The 20,451-nt window shown below is 41.3% G+C and overlaps 1 protein-coding gene across 1 annotated transcript in view; it reads right to left on the minus strand.

Annotated features, from left to right (window-relative positions):
• Positions 1-7,970: 7,970 nt before the first annotated feature.
• The window catches only part of CA10 (carbonic anhydrase 10), a 206,001-nt gene continuing 193,520 nt past the window's right edge, over positions 7,971-20,451 (minus strand). Inside the window, exons 9-10 of the mRNA XM_069952317.1 lie at positions 15,055-15,229; positions 7,971-8,882 (exon numbers count right to left, since the gene is read on the minus strand). Coding sequence (XP_069808418.1) covers positions 8,860-8,882; positions 15,055-15,229 — 198 coding nt within the window. The 3' untranslated portion in view covers positions 7,971-8,859. The remainder of the gene's footprint in view (positions 8,883-15,054; positions 15,230-20,451) is intronic.

The following is a 20,451-nucleotide window of genomic DNA, read 5'->3' on the forward strand; positions in this document are numbered from 1 at the left end:
GGCACTTTACGCGGGGGGGTCGGGGAGGGGGCGTTATGGGGGGCGCGGACTCAGAGTCTGCGCGATTTATAATTTTTTCAGCGCAAAGATACGCCGAAAACCTACTCCACCTTTCAGGTGGAGGCAGTCCGCCTCTACATAAATCTCCATAGCGCTGGAGATGCGGGGACATTTATAAGTCCGGCGTAAAAAACGCCGGACTTAATAAATGTCCCCCTTAGACTATGCTGGCCTGGAACTTTTTACTTCAAGCCATTTGATGTTGTGCCTGTAAACTGTGTGTGTGTAAGACACCTTAAAGTGACACTGTCACCTACTTTCTGTATGAGGACTTCTCTACACGGCTGTAAAGCCTAAATTCTGCAGTTTTCATACCTTACTTTATAATAGATTTCTTGGTGCTTGGTTCAATAAAAAATGCTTTTTTATTGTTGGTGAATTGTGCCACCTGGGCGGGGCTTCATGGCTACAACATCACTTGCCTATGTCAGCTCTGTAGGCCTCGCCCCCAGTGATGTTGTCATTGTTTAGGCCCCACCCCCTTTGGAGTGTGCCAGCCTGGAGGGGGTGGGCTCTAGGCCAGCCCATTCTAATGGCTGCTGAGGGTGCCTAGATGGCTATAATGTCAGAAGAGGGGCCTACAAAGCCGATATGGGCAGGGCCAAGTGGTGCTGCGGCCGTGAATCCCTGCCCAGGTGGCACAATCCACCAAAGATATAAAGCATTTTTCATTAGACAAAGCACCAATAAATCTAATATAATGTAAGGTATGAAAACTGCAGAATTTAGGCTTTACAAATGTGTAGAGAAGTCCTCATACAGAAAGGGGGTGACAGTGTCACTTTAAGGCTTTGGGAACATAGCTGGGGAATGCTATGTGTGTGTGTATATATATATATATATATATATATATATATATATATATATATATATATATATATATATATATAGACAGCCCCTAATAATAATCTTGATCTTTAGCAGCCGTCTATATAACAAGATGGCCGCCTTTGCCTGATATGTCCCTGAAGTGGCAACGCAGACTTAGATATTTTTGATAAAGTAAAAGCTATGATCTGCTGTGATGGGTGATAAAGAAAGCTGGACACTTTTTTTTTTCTTTTCATATACCCAAACGTTATTTTACAATTGAAAAACCGTGTGTATAAATGGGAAAAAGTTCTATAAGAAATAAATAGTAAAAAAAATAATACATTTATCAACCTAAAATCTAGACACACAGCAATAAAACTAAGCACAACAGTGATACTTATGCCTGATAGCCTCATAAACATGAATACTAAAAACAACAAGAAAAAGTTATGAAGATGGAAAGAGCTTCACTCCAAAGTCATATTCTGGCAGGGAGAGTGGTAAATTATTACCAAGTGTTGTATAAAAATGCTACTATGGAACTGACATGGATTAAATCCCACCATATAATAAAATGAAGACCTGTATGAAACATTCAAGCACTTGCATAGTAGCTTTGTATAGTAATATTTGTGCTCTGGGCCAAACCTGTTTTTTACTTTTTTTTTTGCTCCAATGTTTTTTTTTTTTTTTTTGGGGGGGGACAGATTTCAATGAATGAATTTACTGTTTTGCTTTAGATTTGTGTGCTGTAAATGAAAGACATACAAAGTCTAAAAATATAGCATAAAAACATATGAATAGGTGGATATTTCCCACAGTGAAGGCTATATTCTTTTGTCCTTTTTTCCTTTTCGAAAGCCTTTCTCATCTTAACAATGTGTTCAGTGTCCTTGTTTGACCTCTATTGGGAGGTATATCTCCTCTCACAGATGGGCAGCAGATCCAAAAATATCAATGAGACATATATGCAGGTTATATAATGTCTTGTGGAGCTGGAATCAGATTAAATGAGAATAGATTAAATGTATATTTGTTATGAGCAAAAACAATAGAAAGTCAACAATATAACATCTAGAATGGTTGACCAACAGACATAAACTTGTTATGTAAAAAACGACCTTTGGCGCTTACAGCTCATATCACTGTGGAGGTTAACTCTCTTAATTCCACTCTAGACTTGAGCATTGTCCCAATCACAAAACAAGTACTAATGCCCAAAAAGCTTCTGTGCAAATCATCCATAGCTTGAATAAAATAGCATAAAAGGTTGTATAACATTATCAATAATACAGAGAGCGAGCAGATGCCATTGTGCATCCCCAGAAGCTTCCCCAGACCTTTTGTAAATAGCAGACCCTATTGCATTTTGTTATTGTAAAGTTTCTAAGATCTCTGTCCAGTGTGTATATAAGTCTGTCATTTTTTCAGTTTTGTATAACATCATGTCTGACGAAGGGAGCTAGACTCTCGAAAGCTTACAATCAAATATACTCAGTTACCCTCTAAAAGGTATCACCTGACTTCTTCTCTATTCTACTATTTTCTATGGCTAACACGGTACAACAATACTCTACTATTGTGCATCCCTGTGAACTTACGTAATAAAATATCAACTATACAATACAAAGGGCCATGTTCAAACACATTGGAGTTTCCACAGAAACTATGCAGTGCTGTAATTAAATGATGCTGAGACTGCAATATGGGAAAACAGCCTAAAACTAATGTTCTAAAATCAGTGTTTTTGAAAATTAAAAAACTGTATTTCACTAAAAAAGGATTATGTGTTACTAAAAGGTAGTGATGGGTGGACCTGTGGATATTCGCGTTCAATGGGAACCCAAACTTTAGGCCACAAAACATTGAAGCCCCTCAAGGGTATGTTCACACTCAGCAAAAGCGGCAGAATTCTGCCACGGAATCCCGCCTGCCTCAGTGTCTCACTGTGTCTTTATGGAGGGGCTCCTGCTGCTCTCTGTGCAAAGAAATGACATGCGCACAAGCCCCTCTATAGACACACAGTGAGACACTGAGGCAGGCAGGAGAGATCTGCCGCAGACTTCTGCCGCTTTTGCTCAGTGTGAACATACCCTTAAAGGAGAAGTCCGGCGAATTTTTTTTTTTCAAAGTATTGTATTGCCCCCCAAAAGTTATACAAATCACCAATATATACTTATTACGGGAAATGCTTATAAAGTGTGTTTTTTCCCTGCTCTTACTACTGCATCAAGGCTTCACTTCCTGGATAAAATGGTGATGTCACGAACCGACTCCCATAGCTGTGCGGGCTGTGGCTGCTGGAGAGGATGATGGCAGAGGGACACTCAGGGACACGGCACTGGAGGGACCCCGAGCATCCCTTTGCCCTCATCCTCTCCAGCAGCCACAGCCTGCACAGCTCTGGGAGTCGGGTCATGACATCACCATTTTATCCAGGAAGTGACATCACCATTTTATCTAGGAAGTGAAGCCTTGATGCAGTAAGTGCAGGGAAAAGGGCCCTTTATGTACTGTACTAAAATGTACAGTACTGAAATAAAAATTTTCACCACACTTCTCCTTTAAGAAGTTGCAAAGACACTCCTTGTTCAGTGCAGACACGTAACATCATCTGCTGCCTTTAAAATGCTTGGACACATTTATCTCAAATGGAATTGAAGTGGTAATACTGTCAACTGGTAGACATTTTAGAATACATACAATAAACTAGCCAAGACTGAGAAACGTTTGTGGTCAGTGGCCAAATTAGACACATTCTGGTTCCCATTATTCAGGAAAAACTTTTTTTTCTTTCTCCCAGCTGTATTATTGTCATACACTACATACTTTTTATTTGTAATACAGGTCAAGAATATTGAAGTGGCCCCTAACTGTTTTCCATTAGCCCAGCTGTGTTAGGGTACAAGCACACTACGGAATCCGCGCGGATTTCACCGCTCACCTGCACGCATTTCCAACAGTGCCATACACTCCATTCTATGGTCGGATGGATTCCACCATCCGTCCAAAGAATGATCAGGTTTATTTTTTGGTCGGAAGGCACAATCCAGCTGACCATAGAATGGAGTCTATGCCATGGGCAGCCTCAGACTGGCCCTTCGGGGAGCCGGAGATGTCCCCGTGGGCCCCTCCCCCTTCCTGTCTGTTGGTGGGCCCCTGCAGAGCAGGCTTAGACAGGTGAGCTAGCTGTCATCTGACTAGGGCCTGGGTGACCTTTCCCAGTCACATGACAGCAAGTCCCAGGGCCCCCTGATACAGGCAAATTCATGGACAGCTCTCCTTTGGCCCTCAGTGGGCCCCAGTATGCTGTTCCTCCTTACCCTGATATAGGTGTCGGGATGTGCAGCTATGACAGGAGCTCTGGCTGCTCTTCTCCTCACCAGCGTCCTGCTCTGACAGAAGGGAAAGAAGATCTTATGAGCGCCCAGGAGGTCAGATGTAGAGTTGTGGCTGAACAGTCATCAGGCGGAGGTCAGAGGTCAGCTTTACTCCCCCCAACACCCACTTCCCTCCTCTGCTGTCCTGTGGTCTGACGAGAAAAAGAAGCTGGAATCTGATTGGTTCCTAGAAGCAACTGAGCCAGTCTCACTTTACACCATGTTTGATAAATCTCCCTCATAGTGTGTGGGGGTGCAGGATGTATGTATGTGTGACTGAATCTGCAGTGTGTGGAGCCATTCATTCTGTATGGGCGTCGGACTCATCTCAGGAGATCGTGCGCCGGGCTTCCGACTGGCATATCTCTGTCCCGGGACCAGCTCCAGGCACGGAACTTGGAGAGAAGGGGTAAGTATAAGGGTCTCTAGTGGGGGGGGTCAGACGGCCTTCACCCCGGAACAGGGATGACAGGTTCCCTTTAATGGATTCTCCTCTCTGGAACTACAACTCTCAGTAAACCCTGAGAGCTTCAGGGTGTAGAGTATTCTGAGAGTTGTAGCTTTACTAGCTGTGGACACGGATCAATCCAGCATAGAATTGGGTCACCATGTCGCTTCTCAATAGTTCTTTATTGGTGGGCCCCTAGGAACATTTCCCCTGGTGGGCCCCAAGTAGCCCAGTCCGACACTGGCCACAGGTGGAAATGCAAGCGGCGGAATCCATGGCAGGTTATCCACGCAAATTCCGTAGTGTGAATGTACCCTAACTGTCATGCAGCAAATACTTTTTTGCCAATTCACTTGTAAAAACTTTGTCACTGGCTTCCAACTATTAACAACAATCATTGTTCATGATGTGTTCACACACATTATTTTTGCTCAGGATTTTGGTCAGTATTTTGCAACCAAACGTTATTTGCCATTAAATGGCATCCATCCACTCAATTTTTTAACATAACCTTTGAACATAGCTTTTCTGTGTTTTCAATTCACTCCCGGTTTTGCTTCCAAAATACTGAGCAAAAATACTGTTTCAGAGCCTTTTTCTTTTTTTTTAATACAGAGAACTCAACAATGTTACTGGCCCCTGAATGTTAAAGGGGTAGTGTGGCGCTAAACAATTATTCACAAACTAACACACATTACAAAGTTATACAACGCCCCCCCTCTGCCGCGTCATAACTGTGCTCAGCCAATCGCGGCTGAGCTGCTGATAATGCGGCAGAGGGGGGCCGGCGTGAGGGACGGATGGAGCGGTTCGGCTGGCCTCCCGAAGACTACATCATTGTCACAAGATGGCGGACGGGGTCGACACGAGATGCGGTGAGTGTAATGCACCACACTTCCAGGTCTAGTGTGGGTGGGGGGGGGAAACACGGGGAAGGGGGCCATTCACATACATAACACACATTACAAAGTTGTATAATTTTGTAATGTGTGTTATTTTGTGAATAATTGTTTAGCGCCGCACTACCCCTTTAACAATAAGCACAAGTGTGGTTCAATTTAAATAAGAACCCTCTCATTTTTGTATACAGGGAACCAAATAGTGTTACTGGCCTCCGACTTTTCCCCATTAGCAAATTGTGATTTAATTTAAAGGAGTACCCTTTCATTTATTGTAAACAGAGAACCAAATTACAGTATGTCACTGGCTGCGGTGCTGTCCCATCTGAGTCAATTACTGATTAGCTAGAGCAGGCTGTCACTCCAGAGATGAGAGTAACAACCCACTCAGCTCATCAGTGACTGACTGAGATGGTACAGCCCTGCAGTCAGAGTTTGGCTTAGCAGGCTGTCACTCTTTAGACAAAAATGACAGCCTGCTCAGCCAATTACTGGCTGTGCGGCTGTCCTGGGGCGGCTTGGCACACAGGGAGCACTGTGGGTGCCAGGTCGCTGCAGAAAGAAGGCAGCAGGAATTGGAATGTGAGTTTGACCCCACTACCATTAATAGGGGGTGTGGGGATGTTTTTATTTGAATAAAAAATATTTTTCACTAGTGTTTTGTCTTGTCTTTTTCTTTCTTTACTTTACAGGCTTAGTAGTGGAAGCTGTCTGATAGATGGCATCCATTACTAAGCTGGGGCTAAGGTTTAGCTGGTTTAAAGTGGCTAACACTAACCCCACCACACCAGGGGTACTGGAAAGAGTCAGGTACCGATAGTCCCGAGGCATCAAAAAATGCTGCTCCTGGACTGCATGGTGGCAGGCATTATTATTATTAGGCTGGGGAGGGCCAAAATAAATGGCCCTTCCCACCTTGGTACTACTTCACGGTATCTGCCACATGTGCGCAGCGTGAACAGTTAGGACTCATAGCCAGGAAAGATTCTATGCTTTGTACACACGTGTAAGATATGGTTTCCATTTATGTTCAAATGATTTTTATTGGTTGTCAGTATAAAATAGCTGTGTGGCCGCCATATATTTAACCCTGAAGAAGCTGCGAAACATGCTCAGTTCTCCAAACTCTGTTACACAAACAATTTATTCCTTTATAGTAGCTTGGTCAATTGTGGTTGTGGTCCCTCTGTGTGGATTCAAGTCATTCATCCGACTGGTCTAAGATTTGATTCTATTGTTTGTTACTTGGTTTCAAACTCATGGTGCATTGTGTTTCCAGGGATGCTATTAGGTCTCCAAGATGTCACCCAGCCGGTAGCGCCGTTGGAAGACTTAGAGCGCGCTCCTGCAGCGGGCTCCTGTAGTAATTAGTGAAACCTAGTAATCGTTGAAGTACCTTCAAATTGGAAGGACATTTCCAGTTTTCAATAGCGGTGACCTTCAGTCTGTCCATGCAAAAGGAATTAGGCGTTATCACATAACCCAGGAAAGTGACCTTTTGGACCCTGAACAGGCATTTGGGCAGCTTAGCAAACAGGTGGTTCTGGCCCAACGACATGACCTGTCTAACATGGGAAATGTGTTGATCCAAATCAGGAGGAAAAAAAAATCAACATGTCACCAAGGTAAACCCCGACAGAGTGACCCAATATTTCTCTAAAAACATCATTCACAAAGTCATAGGGTGATGCAGACATGCAGTGCTTGGTGTTGCTGGGGACGTCGCTGGATCTCCAGTTCTCCATGATCTTACCAGGGTGCAAGCACCGTCTTGAAGACTTGAAGTGCGCTCCTGCAGCAGGCTCATTATGAATAGAGATGATCGAACTCGAACCTAGCCGGACCTTCCGTATTTGATTCCTTATGTCTTCACGGTCCGTGCCGAAGGAGGAGACATCCCGGGGACCGCTGGGATGTCTTCTCCTTCGGCACGAACCGTGAAGACATCAGCAATCAAATAGGGAAGGCCAGGCTAGGTTCGAGTTCGATCAAACCTAGCTTTTTCAGATGTTTGATCATCTCTAATTATGAAGCTGCCATAGCACACTCCCGGATGTCCAGCTAAAGAAGACATTGCTGTAGTGCTGCAAAGTAAGCTTTGTTGGACTGGAATATCAGGAGCCCACCAGTGGAAATGGTTCTGGCGGCCCACCAATAAAGAACCAGTGAAAAACAACATGTCAGTGTTTGTGCAGGTTCTAAAGCTGGGGGACCACCGGAGAATCCTCTGGTGGGCCAGTCCAACACTGAAGTTTAGGATAGAACAGGTTCCATGTAAAATAAAAACCATGCTAGTAATTTATACAATATTTTATTAACATTTATTGAGATGCTGACAGTAACCAAACACAATTAATGAATAGTCTTAGAAAAAGTGAAGATTGTATTCAATTTTACTCAAATTAAATGAAAAAGGAAGAGGGAAAAGAGACCTAGAATGGATATCTGAATTCCTTCTGCAGATGAAACTGACGCGTCATTCAGCTGATTAAACCAGGCATGAAGCTCAAAAAGATGGGTGAACAAATGGAGGGGACAGCAGTAAAAATTTAAAGAATGTTTTTTTTTTTCAATGTAACATAAAACCATAATAAAGAGATGCTGTGACATTTACAAAGTAAACTGAAAAGATGGAACTTTCAGCAGAATGAGAAAATCTCTTTCGTTTTGGGAACTATTGGAGAAGAAATAATTTAATGTATTTATACTCTTTAATAATATATATTTATGTATTATACATATATCGCTCAACATCTTGGTTCATTATGGAGTAAACAGAACAACAGCAGCCTTGAAATCTTTTTTTTTTTTATGTTCTTCTTTTTGTGGATATTCCAGTTTGCATGTATGATAAAGCAGTACGAAGAGCTTCCTAAGAGTCAAGGAATAAGGTTATGGATCCACTCTTAAAGTGTTCATAGCAACTTTATAGAAAGAAAGCCCCATATATTTATATATAGGTCAACAAGTCTTCGACTGTGTAGCTTGTATATTCACAGAAACTGTACTAGATGTGTCTCATATTCTGAGACAGGTTTTATGGACGTTTTTTTTTCTGGAACGTTAGTTATATTGTTCTTGTTTTCTTTCTTTTTTTTTTTTTCTCTTTTTTTTTTGCTGCCATACTTTCACGCATGATGAATACAGTTAATGAAGTATATTTCCAATAAAGTGAATAGGGCCTGGAGCAAGTTGTGTCTATCCTGGGCAGGTCAGCAAGTTTTCTACTGGCAATCCTCAGGAGCTTGACTGTTTTTTTTCACTTAAGCAGCCATTCATTCACTAAAGGAAAAAGATAACATAAAATATTAAAGACAACTAAATAATGCCAGCTCATGTATATGATATATAGAGTTTAAGTATACACATATATATATTCTCCATTATTTATTTTGTAATACTATTATTATTTAAAAAAAAATCCAACCATTTTGATATTAGAGATTCATCTTGTATCTTATAAAGAGCCTTGTATTGCCCAGAAATGTGTTGTTTTTTATGAGACTACAAGAAACTATTCATCAAGCTGCTTAATGCTCTTCTGTGCTCATTCCATGAAACACGTCTCTTTGCTCTCCTGAATGCTAATCTGAGATCAAATATTTCATTTGACTTTATTTTAATTTCATGTGATTTCCACTTCGATTAGTATTCTTAAAAAGGAAGAGGGGCTCCAGCGTGATCTGTCGGAGAGTCGTCTGACAGAATGAACACAGAAGAGCTAACTTATGCAAAGATTTTAAAACCTATTGCAAATCTGTTTAAGGCAAAAGTACCACATAGCATATCAATAGAATGACGCTGGTGCCGCGGTCCTTTTTTTGAACTGCAGCCTGGTTCCCGGGCATGGAGCCAGTCTATTACAGAGCAGAGTTGGATCACCCGCCCACCCTTGGGAGGAAACCCCTGTGTGATGCGGCTCCATTGATTATAATGGAGCAGTGCCATAGAGGGGCGGGTGTTTCCTCTCACTGGGGGAAGGCGGCTGTGCGCGGGAATCGGGCTGCAGTTCATAAAAAAGGACAGCGGCACCGGCTTCTCCATGCCAGCGCCTTTTGATTGATATGCTACACCTAAAGTTAATGTACCTGATGGTACATAGGCAAAGGGTTGTGTGTGTGTATATATATATATATATGTAAAGATTGTCTGTTTGTAAGTGCATGTGGATATTTCGGATGATTGTGTATGTATGATGCTGTATACATTGTATTCAGGGGTAAAAGTCTGGAAGAAAAGCACACCATGCAGGTATTGTTATTGTTAGGGTCTTAGTGCTGACCCCACTGATCATTAGAATGAATGGGGGGAAGCATGTGGTTATGGTGGCAATAATTACTCAGTATGTGGTAGTAGTATGTGGTCATCACAAGGCAGTATTATTTGGTCTTTTTAAAATGTTGGTCTTAATACAGGGGGCTTTGGTCAGTAACAGTAGGCCATGTCCCTATTTTAACACCTCACACCTAAAGTGTCTAAACCCTAAAAAAAGAGTTGTACACTTTAAGGCCGCGTTCCCACTGAGCAAAGCTAGCGGAATTCCGCGACGGAATTGTCCGCCGCGGAATGCCGTTAGCCTCCCGCTCATAATGGGACTCTATGGGAGGCGCGCGCTCCTGCCCTGTCCGCGCTGAAGAATGAACATGTTCATTCTTCAGCGCGTATAGAGCAGCAGCGCGCGCCTCCCATAGACTCCCATTATGAGCGGGAGGCTAACGGCATTCCGCCGCGGACAATTCCGTCGCGGAATTCCGCTAGCTTTGCTCAGTGGGAACGGGGCCTAATAAATCCTTTGGGTTGTAAGGTTTTCTTGACAACACATTGCAGGGTATCCTGTTGCTAAGACCCCTAGTAATAAGCTGTAATTTCTGGGAGAACCTGGCAGCAAGTCTGCAATTTCCATGAATTGCCACCAATGTCGGACTGTCCCATTGAAGGACACAATTCTCCGGTGGGCCCCCAGCTCAGAACCTGCAGTAACACTTACTGAAGTCATTTCTCACTGGTTCTTTATTGGTGGACCCACAGGATCATTACCTCTGGTGGGCCATTGATGTCTTAGTTACCTCCAATGGTATATAAATGCATATTTGTTCAATATTGATATCATATTTGGAAAATGACATCATAACAGATAATATCATCATAGTATAGCGCATTGCCTTATAGGTGGATGACAGGTGCTTTGATCATTGGTTGATTAAAATGGATGTAATTGGAGACAGATTGGATGTGCTGTCAGGAAATAGTCCACTGGTCACCTATTGCCTCTGCATTACCATCCAGATAACAGTTGGAGTGCGCTATGCGGCAGTTCTATAACTTCACAATTTCAATGGCGGCATGACTACAAAGGTATTTGTAAGTATTATGGCAGCATGCAAGTGGTTTAATAGTCAAAACTCTGCTGAGAGGTTCCTTTGAAGTACTGTACTATGTAGCAGGATTCTGAGGCATACCCAGAACAGACCACTTATAGCAAAAGCTGTTATTTAACAGCATAACGTTATAATATATAACGACAGAAATTTATACCCCCATTTATAACAACGTTTACAAATTCCCAATAGTTTCCTTTTCTTACATAGAAAATGAGACTGTGATAAAAAAAAAGACAAAATATGCTCATCCATTATGTTCCACACTAAACCATTGGGAATTACATTTGCTGAGCCCAACAGTATAATCTACTAAAGAAGCAAACATTATATCAATCGCTCTTTTCAATAATAAAAGCAAAGTTGTATAATGCAATGAGACCCATTTATAAGAAGAAACCGCAGCACAACACAGACTCCCTTACAGCTCTGCTTGAATGAAAAGCAATTGAGGTCATTGGGAGAATATTTTTCATTGAATAATTCATTGGGAATGATTTTTTTTTATTATTATGCCTATTGATACAGATTCATTTATGATTCTGTTTTCTCTCATTTTAAATTCATGTTTATTCGATGTAGTCTTCTGATAAATGATAAAATAAAGATTTGTCAGGTCCTAATGCACAGTATTGGTGAAATTCTGACAAAACTCATAGATAAACCCAGTAAGTTCTACTTCCTCCCCCCCCTTAGATGAGTTTATATAAAGGAAGAACTGTCCGTCATTTGTGAGTCCTGACAGAATTAGGCTATGTTCACACAACGTTTTTTCAGCTCCATTTAAAATGACGTCCGTCATATTGAGTCTAAAATAACGGACGTTATTTAGTTGCCTGACCTCCCCTTAGTGCACTGACGGGTGTTTGCACATTATTCTAGTTTGGTTACTAATCGGCCGTTGGATGGGGCTTAATTGAAAAGTTCATTGCATTTAATAGCAAAAACAGAGACAGAACGGTGACAAAAGGTAAACTGTGTGTGAACTACAAAAAAAAAATGTCCGCTGTTTGCAAAAGACGTCCGAAAATAATGTTCATTATTTTGATGTCCGCGGCAAAAACGTCCGTTTTTCAATGCATTGTGTGCATTGGACGTCCGTCTTCCCATTGACTCCAATGCATAGCCAATGCAGTCAGTTAAATCTCTGCAAAAACTGACGTTTTTTTAAATATGAAAATCGGACGCCTTTTCAATGTTTTTGACGTTGTGTGAACATAGCCTTACAGTGATTTGCAATAAATTAGAATACCAACAAAAATTTTTTTTTTCCAGTAATTCAATTCAAAAAGTGACCCCATATAGTCTATAGAGTCATTCCATACAGAGTGAACTTTTTCAAACTGTTAAAGTTAATGATTATGGATTACAGCCAAGAAAAACCCAAAAGTCAGTAATTCTGAAAATTAGAATTAGGGATGGTCCAAACCGAGTTCGGTTCGGGTTCGTACGAACCCGAACCCTCGGTAATGATTCCCGCTGTCTGCCTGCTCCGTGGAGCGGCCGGATCCAGCGGGAGGACCGCCTGGAAAACTGGGATACAGCCATAGCCATAGGCTGTATCCCAGTTTTCCAGGCATTCCTCCCGCTGTATCTGCCCGCTCCACGGAGCGGGCAGACAGCAGGAATCTGCTGCCGAGCTGCCTCGGCAGGTTCGGACCATCCCTAATTAGAATATTATGTAAAACCAACTGAAATTTTTTTTTTTAAACACAGAAATGTCAACCAAATGAAAAGTCTGTACAGTAAATGCCCTCAATACTTGGTCGGGGCACCTTTTGCATGAATGACGGCATCAATGCAGCGTGGCATGGAGGTGATCAGCTGATGGCACTGCAGAGGCGTTATTGAAGCCCAGGTTGCTTTGATAGCAGCCTTCAGATTGTCTGCATTGTTGGGTCTGGTGTCTTTTATCTTCCTCTTGACAATACCCCATAAATTCTCTATGGGGTTAAGGTCTGGCGAGTTTTCTGGCCAATCAAGCACAGTGATGCTGTGGTTAGTAAACCAGGGATTGGTAATTTTGGCAATGTGAACAGGTGCCAAATCCTGCTGGAAGATGAAAATTCCATCTCCAAAAATCTTTTCAGCACAGGGAAGCATGAAGTGCTCTAAAATTTCCTGGTAGATGGCAGCGGTGACTTTGGTGTTGATGAAACACAGTTAACCTACACCAGCAAATGACATGGCTTCCCAAATCATCACTGATTGTGGAAACTTCCCACTAGACCTCAAGCAGATTGGATTGTGTGCCTCTCCACTCTTCCTCCAGACTCTGGGACCTTGATTTCCAAATGAAATGCAAAATTTACTTTCATCAGAAATCAGCACCTTGGACCACTGATCAACAGTCCAGTTCTTCTTCTCCTTGGCCCAGATAAGACGCTTCTGGCGTTATTTCTTGGTCAGGAGTGGCTTGACACATGGAATGCAACACTTGTAGCCCATGTCCTGCAGACGTCTTTATGTGGTGGCTTTTGAAGCACTGACTCCAGCATTAGTCCACTCTTTGTGAATCTCTCCCAAATTTTTGAATGGGATTTTCGTTACAATCCTATTGAGACTGCGGTTCTCCCGGTTGCTTGTGCACCTTTTTCTACCACACTTTTCCTTCCACTCAATTTTCCATTAATATGCTTTGATACAGCACTCTGAGAACAGCCAGCTTCTTTAGCAATGAACTGTTGTGGCTTACCCTCCTTGTGGAGAGTGATCTGCCTTCTGGACATCTGTCAAGTCAGCAGTCTTCCCCAGGATTGTTTTGCATACTGAACCAGACTAAGGGACCTTTTATTACACTGAGGAAGCCACTGCAGGTGTTCTGAGTTAATTATTCAAATTTTCTGAAATACTGACTTTTGGGTTTTTCTTGCCTGTAATCCATAATCATCAGAAATACACACTAAAAAAAGTTCACTCTGTATGTAATGACTCTATAGAATATATGATGTCACTTTTTGAATTGAAATACTGAAAACAAAATTGTTGATATTCTAATTTATTGCAAACCACTGTAAATGAAAATACTAAATTGAATAATAGAAACATGTTTTCTTCCGGGTGGCATGAGAGAACAGACAGCCATTTTAGAGGTGGACAACAAAGCTTAATTTTTTTTTCATTTAGGCTGGGTTAACACTATGTTTTGAAGTCCATTTAATCTACATGTTTTATGAGAAAAACGGATGAAACTGTGTGCAATTAGTTTGGATCCGTTTTTCCATTGACTTCCATTATTAAAAAGAAAAAAAAAGGATCTAAATGGAAGCGTTTTTTTTTTTACTTTTTTGGGGGGGCATTCACAAAAACCTGGTTGACTATATTTTTGTGTATGTTAAAAGTAACCATTTAAAAATGGATACATCATTAAACGGACTGCAAAAATGCAGTGTGAACCAAGCCTAAGGCTTTCTTTTCTACAGGAGCCATGATTGATAGGATCACTATTAGGGATTATTAAAGGTTTTTGAATAAACGGAATTAAATCATTTCATTGTTTCACCCCGTATGTGAGCATGGTTTCACCACATGCAAGTGTCCCCCTCGCATCTCTGTATACCTTCCAACACATTGAGAGGGAGGAATTGTTGTGCCAGGGAGCAAAATCGTTAGGACCTTTTCTGCTCCCCAGATAACCCCTTTAAGTTACAGTGAAAGATCTTATTTATTCTACTATATGGAGAATCACAAGTCATTGGCCAGATAAAGCTAATCAAAGACATTTTAGTCGACAGATACCATTGATTTTGATGGGATCTACTATCAGTAAAAACCTCGATGGACAGTCCTGTGGTGTCTTCCATATAGATACTAAGGAATCAGGATCATATGGGGTACTGGAGCTTCTGACAAATTACAGAAGGTATGCAACTAAATATTACTATTATATTTATATACCACATGGAAAACCTCCATAATTGGTAGAACACAAAGAAGCCCATAAAGCAAAGACCAGGCGAGGCACCTGGATTGCTCATGTATTTACTGACCTTTTAAAATTTATTTTTTTGGGGGGGGGGATTTTTTTTTTTAGAACATTCCTAACACATGTATAAGAGAATACATAAAGATCTTACCTTTATATTGTAGTTTTTGTGCCCTGTTGTTTGGACAGTCTTTCCCTTGTAAACTGAAATTGATATTAGTCCTGATGCAGCGATTGTTCAGGGGTTGGACTGGTCTGAAGTTATCACTCATGCTTGAAAATATCTGGGATGGCTGATTTTGGCTTAGTAGTCTTAATGAATGCATCTAAAGAAAAAAAAAAAGCAAACATTATGAAGTTGCCTTCCTTCGTGTAATGCTTTGTTTTAAAGGGGTAATGTCACTACAGCAAGTTATCCCCCATCCACTGCCCCCCCCCCCCTATTCTCAGGAATTCCAGTAAACTGTGTACCGAATGAAAAATTTACCAGTTTTCATTGGATTGGCGGGGGTCCTCAATGGATAGGGGAATTTTTCTTTAAAGCCCTTTACATTATATAAAAGTCAACGGAACCCTCCAATTTTGTTGGGACTAGTCACCTATAAAATGACAGATGCATTTCGGGAAAAGAAGGTGAATGCTTGCCGCTGTCTCTCCATTCCTCTTTAAAAATATATGTTCACCGCATGCATGTTAATGGGGAATAAGAAGAAATAGCTAACTGTCAAAAACATACATAAATCTTTTTGTATCAACACCTTTTGCGGTAACTGTCAATCAGGTGTTTTTTCTTTTGACGTCTTTAACCAATAGAATTTGCACTAGGAAATAGCTGAATCCTCCCTTTTTATTTAACTAACGACCAAAGAAAGACCGAGCAACGTGTTATGACACCAAATAACTTGCGAACAAGCAGCAATGATTTTACATCCAGATCTCAAGAAATGATCTAAAATATCTTGTTTGTCGTTTAATCATTGACTGCTATTACATGTAATGATTATCGCTTAATTACGAATGATTTCACGATAATCCAAACGATATTCATCCCGTGTAATAGGGCCCTTAGTCTGGTCCTCAGCCAGAATCTTTACAGGAGGGAAAGTAGTCTGGATGCATCTATATTGGTATTTAAATTTTAGTTTTAGATACTTTAAAGGGACTATCCGGGATCAGACACAGCACAGGTATTTTCTTGCAAAAACAGCACCACCTTGTCCTCCGGTTGTGTGATATTTCAACTTGGCAACACTCACTTCAATGGAATTGAGCTGCAAAACCACACTCAAACTGAGGACAAGAGTGGTGCTGTTTTCAGGAGAAAGCAGCTATGTTTTTCTAAGCCTGGGAACCCCTTTAAAGTTCTTTTTTATTTGTTGTTTTTAATTTTTTGGTGAGGTATCCCCTGGTTACTATGTCGATTCTATTGTTTCTTTCAGCTGAGACCCTAAAGATCCAGTACCAGAAAGAAAACTTGCTATTAAAAAAAACTACCTTGTGATGAGAGAACTATGAAGAGAAACACTTATATGCAGTTTTAATGTTCAGTTGTCAGGACAGGGGAGGTAGGGACAAGACAAGACAGTGAGCCCTACAGCTAAGGCCACCCACTGTCCCTACCTACTTGCCTCAAACGGCCCTAGGTGGCCGCAGACAACCATGAAGACGGTCCCTGCTTTGGTATAGGTGCAACACAGAACAAGACAGACAAACACAAAAGGAGAGTCGACAAGTCAAAGTCCAAACCAAACGGGCAACGCAAGTCAGGTAACAATCGGATAGTCAAAGCTCAGGCGAGAGCAAGCAGAGGAATTAGGAACGGAGATCGCAGGAATAGACAGGGGGAGCTGAGATCAGGGCATGAACCTTAATAGCCAGCGCTGAGAGACTGGCTCAGCTTTCTTTTATGAGGATCAAGAGCCTGGTCCGGATCCCCATTGGACGGCGTCCTGATCCTCCAGGTTCTAGACAGGCAGAGGCAAAAGTCAATCAAAAGACTTGCTCAGTTGCAGCAATCAAGTCTAGCAGAGCTCTGAGTAACTCCTGCATTGCCGGACGCTGATAAGCAATCAGTGTTTCAAACAAAAGCAAAAACCAGGCCTAGTTCACACCAGGCCACTGCACATTCCTGACATCAATGTATTTATTGTCATTTAGTTCATCCTTATGTTTATTTAAAGAGTTGTGGGTAAAAATTTTTATAAAAAAAAATGATTTGCCAGTTTAATTTCTGGTAAAGCTATTGACTCATCTGTAGAGATGAACAAGCAGAACTTCCCAAACCAAGATTTGTTCCAAACTTTGCAAAAATGGCCGCTGCACTTAGTACATCACATTACAGCAAAAGTGCAGGTGCAAGGGGTTTTCCATAATCGCTTGCAGCAAGGCAATGTGCTTGGAGGCACCCCTCCTCCGCCCCGGCGACATCAGACATTCTCCTTTACTATATATATTGAAGCAAGTCAGCTCCTGTACAGTGAACTGAACACATTAAAAATGTTTCTTCTAGGTGACTATATATTAATGCACTACATGCCTTATCTCAGAAATAGTGGACAAGCCCTTTAATGTAGCTTTGTGCATAATTTACATACCCTCTTAACAAATTATAGTGGCACAAACTTAAAAACTTGTCTCTTATTGTGACATTAAAGTGTCTCTGTCATTTAATTTTTTTTTAGAAATCAATAGTACAGGCAATTTTAAGAAACTTTGTAATTGGGTTTATTAGCCGAAAAATGCATTTTTATCATGAAAAAACAGTTTGAAGCTCTTCCCCCTGTCTTTAATGTTCTCTATGAAGAGGGGAGGGGTTGAACGGGATGAGGCACCCAAACAGGACATCAAAAAGTTAATTTACAGCTACATCACTGGGCTATCTCCTCTGAATACAGCACTGACCTCTGAATACTTGCTTTCACACAGGTACCGCTGTGTAATCCTTTGTTCTCTGCTCTCTGCTGGCGACTAATCTTCCTCCTCCATCCTCCCCGCTCCATAGGTTACACAGGGCTTGACTGATGTAAAAGAGTCGAAATTTCCTGATAATGAGCAGTGAATGAGAGAGAGGAGGGAGGGGGATGCCTGAGGAAAGTCTTTTTGAATGCAGATAATGGCATATTTGCCTAATAAACCCAATTACAAAGTTTATTAAAATCACCTGTACTATTGATTTCTGCAAAAAACAAAAAAAAAAAAACACACGACAGTTACACTTTAACCCTTTGAGGACCAGGCCCAAAATGACCCAGTGGACCGCGCAAATTTTGATCTTTGCGCTTTTGTTTTTCCCTCCTCCCCTTCTAAGAGCTCTAGCACTTTCAGTTTTCTATCTACAACCCATGTAAGTGCTTGTTTTTTACAGGAATAGTTGTACTCTGTAATGGCGTCATTCATTTTACCATAACATGTACGATGGAATTCCAAAATTAATATTTATGAAGATATAAATTGGTGAAATCGTAAAAAAGAATGCAATATGGTAACGTTTGGGGGGTTCCTGTGTCTATGTAATGCACTATATGGTAAAAGCGACATGATACAATTATTCTATAGGTCAGTCCGAACAAAACCACATGCAGGTTTACACAGATTCTCTAATGTTATATATTTTTTTTTTATGAAATCCTTTTTTTGGCAATTAATTATAAATAAAATAGCCCTATTGTGATGCTTATAACAGTTTTATTTTTTCACCTATGGGGCTGTATGGGGTGTCATTTTTCCCGCCATGATCTCTTGTTTTTATTAATATCATATTTGTGAAGATCGGACGTTTTGATCACTTTTTATAAATTTTTTTTATATATAATGTAACATTAAATCGGTAATCCGCGCACTTTTTTCCCTCTTTTCGTGTATGCCGTTCACCATTTGCAATGATGCTTGTTATATTTTAATAGATCGGACAATTACGCACGCTACGGTATATTATATGTTTATTTGTTTATTAATTTTTATATATTTTATTTATATAATGGGAAAGGGGGGTGATTTCAACTTTTATTGGGGGAGGGTTTTTGGGCTAGTGTAATAGTGTTTTTAACTTTTTTTTTTTTACACATTTGAAGTCCCTTTGGGGGACTTTTACATACAGTACTTTGATTTTTACACTGATCATTGCTATGCCATAGGCATAGCATTGATCAGTGTTATCGGCGATCTGCTCATTGAGCCTGCCTGTGCAGGCTTAGTGCAGCAGATCGCCGATCGGACCGCACGGAGGAAGGTGAGAGACCTGCGGGGGTCTCGATCGGTAAGTGACAGGGGACTCCCCCTGTCACTTACACTTAAACGCCGCGGTCGCGCCGAGATCGCGGCGTTTAAGGAGTTAATGGCACGCGGCAGTGCGATCGCTGCAGCGTGTCATTACCGGTGAGGTCCCGGCTGCTGATTGCAGCCGGTTCCCACCTGCTATGAAGAGCGCTTCGCTGCGGAGCACGCTTCATTGCGGGAGAAACACCCAGGACGTACAGTTACGCCCTAGGTCGTCTGGGGACAGACTTCCATGGCGTAACTATACGCCCTGGGCCGTCTAAGGGTTAAGGCTTATCCGTAAGCAAACACACTGACCAGCATGGCTAGCCTTCTAAAATCATCACAACTCCTCCTAAAACATTACATTCCTCATGCACCATATAACCCTGAACATAAGATACATAATATCCTAGCAGGCAATCACACTAAATCTATAAATCTATAACAGCCATCTTTATAATGGTTCCCTTGGTAATCTCTACAATTGGTGGCTCTAAAGGCAAATACATTTTGTCGGTGTGGATGATTACACCTGCAAAGTATATTTTGAGGGTTCACCAGTTAGATAGTTTACGTGTCAGCACTATGGTGCTTCATGTAGACATAATGCCTCTATAGAATAACACATAGCCTTCTAAAAGGATTCCAATTTGCAGTTAAATAACTTTGATGTAAGTCAGTTGATGTTTATGAGGCTTGAATGACCAGTTCGGCTGTGACAAGCTTGTCCACCCAGCAGCCATTTCTACAAGGCAATCATTCTTTACCACTTCCCTGCAAAGTTTTTTTTTCTTTTTTTCAATTTACCAAGAACCATATTTTAGCCGGCTCCTTTTAGTGAGTAAGCTGTTTTGTGGCTATTGGTCAAAAGTTGGATGATTCATAGGTATGAAAAAATATATTCTTAGGGGGGGATTTATGAAGACCGCAGCCCCCTTTTCTCCGGCAGGACTCACTAAGAGGTGCACGCCTCTTAGTGAACCCGGCCGGGCGTACTAAATCTACACCTGCTTCCAGATTTCTCCTCTTTTCAAATCGATCCATCCTAACTTAGTTTTTACCAATTGCAACCAAAAATCTGTACATGTGAACACACCAGTACAGAAATATTGTTGCACAAATATATGTAAATCAAAAAAAGTCTCAGCAGCACAAGACAACCAGGTATGGGTGCTCGTCTCACCAAACCGAACCCAAGTTTGCATGAAATTCCAAATGATGAAGAGGAGACCGCACTTCCAAAGTGAAGACACTTTTAATTACACCAGTGCAACGTTTCGGCTCAGAGTGT

Source organism: Dendropsophus ebraccatus, chromosome 14 (assembly GCF_027789765.1).
Source record: "Dendropsophus ebraccatus isolate aDenEbr1 chromosome 14, aDenEbr1.pat, whole genome shotgun sequence".
Classification (NCBI taxonomy): Eukaryota; Metazoa; Chordata; class Amphibia; order Anura; family Hylidae; genus Dendropsophus; species Dendropsophus ebraccatus.